This window comes from Meles meles, chromosome 5 (assembly GCF_922984935.1).
Source record: "Meles meles chromosome 5, mMelMel3.1 paternal haplotype, whole genome shotgun sequence".
Classification (NCBI taxonomy): Eukaryota; Metazoa; Chordata; class Mammalia; order Carnivora; family Mustelidae; genus Meles; species Meles meles.
This window is the reverse complement of record NC_060070.1, coordinates 60,612,387-60,623,226: the sequence shown is the minus strand read 5'-3', so window position 1 is coordinate 60,623,226 and position 10,840 is coordinate 60,612,387. Positions and strand designations below refer to the sequence as shown.

General features: G+C 38.5%; 1 protein-coding gene across 1 annotated transcript in view; it reads left to right on the top strand.

Annotated features, from left to right (window-relative positions):
- The first annotated feature begins 82 nt into the window (after positions 1-82).
- PEX3 (peroxisomal biogenesis factor 3) overlaps positions 83-10,840 on the top strand; it is a 32,965-nt gene continuing 22,207 nt past the window's right edge. Inside the window, exons 1-2 of the mRNA XM_046006413.1 lie at positions 83-404; positions 6,697-6,828. Coding sequence (XP_045862369.1) covers positions 332-404; positions 6,697-6,828 — 205 coding nt within the window. The 5' untranslated portion in view covers positions 83-331. The remainder of the gene's footprint in view (positions 405-6,696; positions 6,829-10,840) is intronic.

The window sequence follows — 10,840 nt, the reverse complement described above, 5'->3', positions numbered from 1 at the left end:
GGCGACGGCGGGCCACGGTTTCCAGGGAAGTCGAACGGCGACGCACTCGGGAGCGAATTCTGGACGGACCTGGGTGCCCCGGACCAGTGAGCGGGGACCGCGGCGCGGCGGCAGCAACAGAAAGCGCAGCTGCTCGGCTGTAGTCCACGCCCCCTTCCCGCCCCGGTGTCAGTCTCTGCGGAAAGTCGCTTTTGTGATTTCTGGAGAGCACCCAGCGGGACGACGGCGGTCTTGCCTGGTCGTTCGGGCCAAGCGACGAGGAAACGGTTTCCCGGCGAACTGCCCGCCCCACCCCACGCCCCTAGGCAGCCCGTACCTGTAGGGCCTGAAGATGCTGAGATCTATGTGGAATTTTCTAAAACGTCATAAAAAGAAATGCATCTTCCTGGGCACAGTGTTCGGAGGTGGGTGACAGCGTTCTCGGAAGGGACTTTGGGAGCAAGGGGCGGAAGAGAGGTGACTGTCTTCTGAAACAGAGGCCGGGCCACCGTAGTCCCGGATATGCAGAGGAGAGTCGCTCTCCCGTCGGACGCGGCGCGGGGTGACAAGCCTCTGAGGTTCTCCACACCTCTGCAGTCGTGGACTTTGTGTCTTTTGTCCCGACCCTGCCGCTTGCTCTGCTTCTTTTCTATCCTTTTCTCTCACGGACCTTGGGAGAAGCCGCCGCAATTGAGTTTCTGCTTCAAGATACTATGCTCTTACAGACACATATTTTTAAGTTGTTGTTCTTCCTGTGAGATTCTTCATTGGTGTTGCATTCTCGGTAGTTTGGCCTTTCACCCTTCTCAGAAGTTTCGTCATAGTCTAGGAGAACCTAAAGCCTGCACTTTCCAGTGTTGTTTTTAAGTTTGTTTTTGTTTTTTTTTTAAACAGCACACAGGCAAAGGACTGGAAGATGTGTACTAGACAGAGAACCACAAATCAGTATTTTAGTTCTGTTTCTGCTTCTTGAGAAAACAAGTTATGCAGTGGGAAGGTGTTTGAAAGATGTTGTGCAATCTTCCTCTGGATCTTCAAGGTTAGGATCAATGCTCGTTGGTCTGGCTGACATCACTGCGTCAGCTCAGGCTGAGAAGACATTAAGATACAGGTGGGGTAATAGTGAGAGCCTTTGCCTTACATGGTGGTCATGTCACAGCACGCAGGGATTTGAAGGAGAGAATAAAAAGCTTTGTGAGATAGAAGGAAATGTAGGAATGTTAAGAAGAATCTTTAGCGTTTGATTTTTTTGAGAAATATTATCACTAACTACATGCTTTGGTTACAAAAGTACTTAAAAAACAAGAATAGAAGTTTTCTAAGGAATTTGGTTGCTTTTATCTGACTATTAGATAATATTCTTTTGCCTCCAAACAGTTTGAGATTAACAATATTTTTGGCATCAGATCTGTTGATGCTGGAAAGTTTGAAATCAGCTTATTGATGAGGTAAGGAGAGTCTTCCTCATCTCTGAGGTCTTTCACAAATCAGTACATTTTTATGTGAATTTTTATAGCAGTCTTTGAGAAATCCTTTACAAATAAACTCTCCAGTATCTTCAGCCACTGACATCTAATGTACAGATCTCCCTCAACTTGCAATGGGGTTATGACCCAATAAACATATAGGAAGTTGAAAATATCATAAGTCAAAAGTACATTAAATACTAGCTCACCTACCAAACATCATAGCTTAGCCCAGCCTGCATAAAATGTGCTAGGAACACTTAGTTTAGCCTGCAGTTGGGCAAAATCATCCAACACAAAGCCCGTCTTGTAATACTGTTAATATTTCCTGTAATTTATTGAATAGTGTACTGAAAGTGAAAAATAGACTGGTGGAATGATTACAGAATGATTGTAAGAGTTGTTTACTCTCAAAGATTGCATGGGGCTAACTGGGAGCTCAGTGCCACTGCCCAGCATCACAAAAGTATGGTACCGCATATTTGCTAGCCCAGCAAAAGATCAAAATTTAAAGAATGGATTCTACTGAATGTGTAATACTTCTGCATCATCATAAAGTAAAAAATGTGTATAATTCAGGGACTATCTGTATAATTCAGTTATGCTAAAACCACTAAGTCGATTTTATTTGCAAAGTTAAAGATATATATATATGATGGAAGAAGTATAAATAAAATATTTTTTGCCTCTACTGAAGTAAGGAAAATAATCTCTCTAGCAATCTCAAAATAGCATACCCCTTCCGATTTATGGAACAACTTAATGGTAGTTTAGAGATAATCGCAGGGGAAGCTAAAGAATATACTTAAGACATAGTTATAGATTTTTTTCAAAAATCTTTTGAGAGCTTATAATTGTAGGTTAAGGGAAATGAGAAAGAAAAAAAAAGTTCAGAGGGACAGAAAGAGAAAATAATCCAAGTGTTTTATATCTTCCTACAACATTTGAAATGTTACATTTCAGTTAATCTAAGACATATTTATCCAGTGCCTATAGTGTTTACGGTAGTATGATTGGAAATGCAAGAGTTACAGATTTTTCATAGTAATAGCTACCATTTATTGGGTGTCCAGTGGGCACTGTGCTAAGCTCTTCACAACTCTTCAGTGGGCAGGACAACAAGAGTAGTTATTGTTATTTCCATTCAAAATTGTGGGAATTAGAGTCCTAAGAATTGAAGAAACTTGCCCAGGATCTCAGAGTTAATAATAAGGAAACTAGAATTCAAACCAGGTGTGTTAGATTCTGAAGTACTTTCTCTTTGCATACTTTATCATTCTGCCTTCATGGACTTCATGGTCTGACAGGAATGGAAAACAAGTGTCTTAGTCTGCTAGGGCTACTATAACAAAATACCATGGACTGCATGTGACTGTAGACAACAGAAATTTATTTCCCCCAATTCTAGAGGCTGGATCAGGCTGCCAGCAAAGTTAGGTGAGGGCCTGCTTCTGGGTTGCAGACTTTATGTCATCACATGGCCACAAGGGTAGAGGTCTCTGAAGTCCCTTTTATAAGAACACTAATCCTATTCATGAAGGCTCCACCCTCATGACCTAAGCACCTCCCAAAGACCTCCCCTCCTAATATCATCACATCAGGCATTAGGATTTCAACATGAGAATTCTGGGGGGACACAAACATTCTGAACATAACAAGTATATAAATAATTAAAATACAAAACAATAAGAGAGCTGGGGGGAAATAGGGCATATGGATCAAACCAGCAGATAGCATGTGCAATTGGAAAAAAATAGAAAAGGTCTTCATGGAAGAAGTGGCATATTTTGTCAAGCTTGAAAACCAGGTATGATATCAACATATATGCTCAAAGAAGTTTGGCTATCAGTGGTGGAAAAAAAACTAAAACTTTGAGGTACAGGCCTTACATAGGAATTTCCTACATTTTGGACCTGCTTTAGACCAATTTGTACAATTTGACCAGTTTATGAAATGTAAACTTTTTGGTCTGAGGTCTCCTTTATACTTGTAAAAATTAAAGACTCTAAACAGCCTTTTAAAATTATATCTATTAATGGTTGCCATATTAGAAATTAAAACAATTTTTTAAATATTAAATAACAGTAGTAAACCATTACATAGTAACACAAATATTTTTTTAATAATTTTTTTTTGGAAAGAGAGGCATCATTTTTCATTATTGCTAATCTCTTCACTGTGTGGCTTAATTAAAGAAAACTGGATTCCTGTCTTTCTTTCTGCATTTAGTCAGTTTTGTTAGTATGTCATGTAGCCTCTGGAATACTCTGCTGTGTGAGAGAATGAGCATGAAAAAGACAAAATCTACAAAAATGGCTTTGACTCACAGATTCCATGAAAAGGTATTGAACACCCCCAAGAGTACCCAAGCCCCATTTCAATAACCAATACTCAAGAGAAAATGTTGCAGAACAAAGAATAACCAGATAATATTTATTAGCTTGCTGATTTCTAAAAATCTCAGAGCATTGACTTATAATTTATATCTTAATCCCTATAATTTTTGGTCTCTTTAGTTTTCCATTTTTTCATTCAACAAATATCTGAGTAAGAGTGAGTGTCTCTTCCCACTATATCAGGCTCTGGGAATACAAAGGAATAAGACAGTTCTTGACACTGAGGAACTCTTGGTGCTGACTGGAAAGCAGAAACGGAAATAAACAAAAGTAGTATAGTGATGATACCATAATAGAGTACCATAGTAGAGCTGGTGCTGTGGGGATTTAGAGGAGAGAGAAATAAATGTGAAGATGTCTGGCAGGCTTCACTCAGGAATTCACTTGAGTCAAGTTGTACAGCTAGCAAAAGAATGGGGCACAGCTGGAAAAAGGGATATTCAACAGATTCAGATATATTGCTTGTGATGAGTCAGTGTATTTCGCTCTGGTTAAGAACAGGGAATAAATAGGGAGGAGCAAAAGATGTATTTGGAAAACTAGCCTGAGTGCAGTTTGTGAAGGGCCTTCTATATTGTGCCATTCTACTGAATCTGGACATTATCTTGGGCACCAGTGCTTCTCAATTTTCTATGATAAAAATCACTTTAGGGGCTTAATAGAAACATAGAATTTTCTCTTTTTTTAAAGATTTTATTTATTTATTTGGCAGACAATGCACGTAAGCTGGGTAAGTCTCAGGTGGAAGGAGAGGCAGGCTCCCCGCTGAGCAGGGTCCTGGGATCATGACCTGAGCCAAAGGCAGCTGCTTAACCAACAGAGCCACCCAGGCATCCAAAAACATAGTTTTCTTTCTCAGATTCTGATTCTTCTGGTCCAGACCAGTTTATTTATTCATCAGTTATCCAGCTAGTATTTATTGAGCTTCCTCTGTGTAACAATATTATGTATTGGGGATGCAGTATTGTATAAGACAAGATATTTGGGGATGATTTTGGGGAACTCCCTTAAAAGCTATGTTTTTTAACAGGCCTTCAAGTAATTCTGATGTTAAGTGGAACAGGGAATCCATGCTAAGAAAAGGTGGCAGGGTGTTGAAGAATTCTAATCACAGGAATATGTAGTCAGATTTAAATTTTAGAAAATGACTTGGCATATGAAAGGTGGATTGGAAAGGTGTGAGAACAGAAGAAAAGAGGAGAGGAGGAAGCTGGAAACCAGTTCTTAAGAGCATTACTCAGAATCTGAATGGAGACAATGGTAAAGAAGTTGGAATAAAGTGGCAAAATTTAGAAAATATTTCTGAAATAGAATCAGACTAGCAGGATTTGATGGGGTCTTTTTAGATTTTGAGCAGTGATAATAGATTATTTTCAAACACTTACTGAAATTATTAACCTAGTAATCTGGTATATAGTTGTATTCCAGGGATTTTTGTCCAGAAAAAGAAAACAACTAAAAGACAGTTTGGAAAAAAAAAAAAAAAAAAAAACGAATTTATAATGTAGAAAGACTAGAAGATGTTTTGCTTTACAAGCGATGTTCTGAAAGGAAATCTCAAAACATTTTACATTAATTTGGAGGGTGGAGGGAGGATTATTTTTGGTTTTGTTTTTAGATAGATAGATAGTGAAGGCAGAGACCTGGAAGGGGGAGGGGGAGAGAATCTCAAGCAGAGTCCAAGCTGAGTGCAGACACCAATGCAGGGCTTGATCTTACAACCCTGAGGTCATGACCTGGGCTGAAACCAAGAGTTGGACACTTAACAGACTAAGCTACCTTGCACTCCCATTTTTTGAGGTATTTAGTGATTGTTTCCATTATTCATAAATAAAGCCATAGCTACAGAAGAAACTTTTAAAGCACCTTACAATCCCAGCCTGTCATTTTATGGATGAAAAAAATTAGATACAGAGAGAAGAAGAGACTTGCTTCAAGTTACCTACCTAAATGGTGCCATAACCATCAATATCTATTATCTTCAGGTCAGATGCAGGCAGCCCCTCGAGTATATAGATGATTCTGAATCCCATATTTTAGCTAATAAATTCTGTGCCCTCAACAAAATTATAGGCCTTATGACCCCACCTATATTTTTGTGCTGTGGTGTTATAATTTAGGAATTTCTGTACCTTCTTCCCTTTCCCTTTCCACTGAAAGTGCTAGTTTTCGATGTCTGTCTGGCTACCTACCTTTCTTGTATTCTTTTTATCTTTAAATAAATACATAAATAAATATCTTACATTTTAAAAAAGTATTATATGTTGACTGAAGAAAATATGGAAGATGGAAAGAAGCAAATAGAAGAGAAAGATCAGCTACTATCTTACTGTTCAACAACGATTATAGTTTATGTTTTTTCCATGTATCTACTTATGTTAAAAAGGGAGACATCAAGATCTTATTTTATAAACTAACAATATATATGGATATTTCCTTGAGTTGTTGGCTAATTTAGCAATGCAGTTTTTAATAGTCACATAAGATTTCACAAAATTTTTTTATGGATAGACCATAATTTACTTAACAGTCCCTTATTGCTGAACACTTAGAATATCTCCACTTCACTATTAAAGGCATTGCCAGACTTTGTACACTTAATTCCTTTCTGTTTTCTTCAGACCTAGCTTTATGTACCCATCATTGGCTGTTAAAATGCCTATCTACTTTTCCTTATTGTGACCTTCCATAGGTCACAATTCCTATGTAAGTCTTTAATTTAGATTTTTAAAAGTTGTGATTTTTAACTCTTCATTGATATAAACCTTATATTTGGATGAAACACGTTAAAAATACCGTTTGGAATTTTTACCACCCTAATTAACATACTTGTTTGTTTTAAAAAATAATTTTAGGAGTATATATCCTGGGAAAATATGGACAAAAGAAAATCAGAGAAATACAAGAAAGAGAAGCTGCAGAGTACATTGCTCAAGCAAGAAGACAGTATCATTTTGAAAGTAACCAGAGGACTTGCAATATGACAGGTAAGGCAAAGAGAAATATTTATACATGTATATAAAGTTACTTGATGATTTATATTAATTTGCATACCTCCAGGACCAAAGACGAAAAGGCAAAAGGATTTATATGATTTAACTGAAATACATCATTAAATGTTGATTTTTAAAAATCAGTATAAGCTAATATGCAATATACAATAAATGCTTGTTCATTCAGCTTATTTATTCATTCAGCAAATACTTGGGGTACCTAGTGCTGGGGAAATAAGGAGACTGATTTTAAAAAAATCCCTGACATTTAGAATTTATATGCTAATGAGAGTAACAAATGACAAACAGCATATAAATAACTTAAGGCAGTGATGGCTGCTATAAGGAGAATAAAGATGTGTAAGGGAGCGGTTCTTTAAGAAATGGCAATCAGGAGAGTCAGGCCTCTTTGAGGAGGTGACATTTGAAGAAAACCAAATGATTCAATGGAGGAAGCCATGCAGAATGCCTTCAATGGGAACGGACTTGACACTCAAGAATGCAAAAGGGTTATGTAGCTAGAGCAGAATGAGCAATGTAAGAGTAGTGGGAAGTAAGGCTGTAAGGCTAAGCCTAATTCCATTAAGCCTAATAGCTGCAGTAAAAATTCCTGAGTGTGTTAAACTTACAGTAGGTAGCTACAAACCCATGAGTGCAGCACAGAAGAATACACTACTCATCATGAATTAATGGTAATGATTTAACCTCCAGAGTTGGAAATCTACTGGGGGAATGCCATAACAAAGTCAACTGCTCACATTTGAAGGGAATAGACTTTATAACCGGTATAACCCCTTAAAGAATCAGTTCTCAAATCCATGTCAAGCCTGTTTTTCTTTGTTATTGTTTAAAGCTTAATCTTTTCTGGGGTGCCTGGGTGGCTCAGTGGGTTAAAGCCTCTACCTTCAGCTCAAGTCCTGATCTAAGGGTCCTGGGATTGAGCCCCAGCCCCGCATTGGGCTCTCTGCTCAGCGGGGAGCCTGCTTCCCTTCCTCTCTCTCTCTGCCTGCCTCTCTGCCTACTTGTGATCTCTATCAAATAAATAAAATCCTTAGGAAAAAAAAAAGCCTAATCTTTTCTCTAACACTTCTTTTAAGAACAGTTAATTTAGAAAGAATTTGTAAAGGTAGGTTCTCTTTATTTACTTTTGAAAGCAGAATTTTTTTCTGAGTTTAAAGGACTTTAAATAGAACTACCCTATGACCCAGCAATTGCACTACTGGGTATTTACCCTAAAGATACAAACATAGTGATCCGAAGGGGCACGTGTACCCGAATGTTTATAGCAGCAATGTCTACAATAGCCAGACTATGGAAAGAACCTAGATGTCCATCAACAGATGAATGGATAAAGAAGATGTGGTATATATACACAATGGAATACTATGCAGCCATCAAAAGAAATGAAATCTTGCCATTTGCGACGACGTGGATGGAACTAGAGCGTATCATGCTTAGTGAAATAAGTCAATTGGAGAAAGACAACTATCATATGATCTCCCTGATATGAGGACATGGAGAAGCAACATGGGGGGGTAGGAGATAGGAGAAGAATAAATGAAACAAGATGGGATTGGGAGGGAGACAAAGCATAAATGACTCTTAATCTCACAAAACAAACTGGGGGTTGCTGCGGGGAGGTGGGATTGGGGGAGGGGGAGCGGGCTACGGACATTGGGGAGGGGAAGCGAAAAAACAACCTGAGGGTTTTGAAGGGTCAGGGGTGGGAGGTTGGGGCAACCTGAGGGTTTTGAAGGGTCAGGGGTGGGAGGTTGGGGGAACAGGTGGTGGGTAATGGGGAGGGCACGTTTTGCATGGAGCACTGGGTGTTGTGCAAAAAGAATGAATACTGATACGCTGAAAAAATAAATAAAATGAGAAAAAAAAAAAAAAAAAAAAAAAAAAAAAAAAAAAAAAAAATTTAGTATAATAATAATACTTCATTCTATAAAGCAAATAGTGATCATCAATACTGCATGTGATGACAACTCAGGTAAAACACATTAGGAGGGCATGTGATGTAATGAACACTAGGTGTTAATATGCAGTTGATGAATCACTGAACTCTACCTCTGAAACTAATAATACACTATATATTAATTAATTGAATTTAAATAAAATAAAATTTTTTTTAAAAACAGTGAGTTCCTAGGTTTTCCTTATAATATCCCTTATCTCTGGGCAAATCTATATCTCAATTCTCTCTTCTATAAAATGATCATAAAACCCACTTCATAAATGTTTTATAGAATGTGAAGAGATAATGCATGTAAAGTGCTTGGTGCATAATAAATACTCAGTAAATGATAACTTTTAAACTATTTTTTTTAATTTTTTAATTTATTTATTTGACAGAGAGAGATCACAAGTAGGCGGAGAGGCAGGCAGAGAGAGAGGAGGAAGCAGGCTCCCCGCCGAGTAGAGAGCCCGATGCGGGGCTCGATCCCAGGACCCTGAGACCATGACCCGAGCCGAAGGCAGAGGCCTTAACCCACTGAGCCACCCAGGCGCCCCAATGATAACTTTTAAAAGTTACATAATTCTTGGGGCGCCTGAGTGGCTCAGTCAGTTAAGCATCTGACTTTTGATCTTGGATCAGGTCTTGATCTCAGGGTCATGAGTTCAAGCTCTGCGTTGGGCTCCATACTGGATGTGGAGCCTACTTAAAAGGGAAAAAAAAAAGTTACATAGTTCTTTAAATTGATATTCAGCATTCAATGAAGTAATGCTATCAAAGACATGTTGATGAATTTTTAGAAAATAAGTACAGTGCATTTCTGGTTATTACTCAAATTTTCAGAAAATAGAAAAAGGTAGTCTAGAGTCTGCAAATACATCTCAATTTGACATGTACTCTTGTGTCAGTTTGGGTTCCCTGGTAAACAGATGCTAAGATGGGATTAGATGTGCAAGAGATACATTGGGGGGAGGAACACCTGCAAAAACAAAGGGGAGGGAGCAGAAGGAGGCGAGGGAAGCTTTCAGACCATAGTGCAAGTCTCACACTGAATGGAAAGGGAGAAGGAAAGAAGATTAGATAAGAAGAGTTTCAGCCTATAGCACAGTTTCAAGAAAGTTTTGGCAGGCCAGTGGGGTGTCCTTAAGTCAAAGCTCTCTGGAATGGATCTCTGTTAGTATCACCACACCACTCTCATTGTCTGGGAGCGGTGCAGACATGGTAATGGATCCAAAGGGGTCACAGCTGGGCTGCCAGCCAACCATGCTCCTCCTAGCAGATTTGGTGGCACATTTCCATGACCATCACAATCCTCAGATGAATAAATGGCTGCAGATAGGTAATTAAAAGTAAAATATGGTAGGAGCCAAATAGAAATTCACTGCAACACTTGCCAAATTAGCTTTCTGGTATGCTCAAAAATTGATAATGGGGTTATAAATCATATGATTAAATTTCTATCCTTTTGAATAAGGTGCAGTGGATATACTGCATTTAAATCAAATTTAGTAGCTTTAGGTAAATATGACTCATTTTTTTACCCAAAAAGTTGGCCCCAACTTGAAAGATACCATCTAATAAAATGTTTCCGTATTCTGCCCTGTGGCTTTATCTTCTTCATGATTTTTACTGAATATTCAGGAGAGATACTTATAAAATTTATATATGACAGTGCTAGGCTGGGATAAATGAATTGTTCTGCATTAAAAGTCAGTTGTACAGATACACAATTATCTAAGCTTGCTTGCAAGCAGGATATATGACTAAGGTTTGGGAGTTCTAGTTGAGTACAAACTGGTTATAAAGACTTCAATATGATTTCTAGAAGTACTAATTTAATCTTAGACCGCAAAAATAAAATCTGATTCAGATCACAGGTGGTTGCATCATGCTCTGGAGTCGTCAGAGTGCAGGTCCATTTCTGCCTCTCATATGTTAAGAAGATACAAACTGGAGGGGTGCCTGAGTGGCACAGTTGGTTAAACACCCAACACTTGGTTTCAGCTCAGGTCAGAACCTCAGCCTCATGAGATCCAGCCCCAGGGAGGG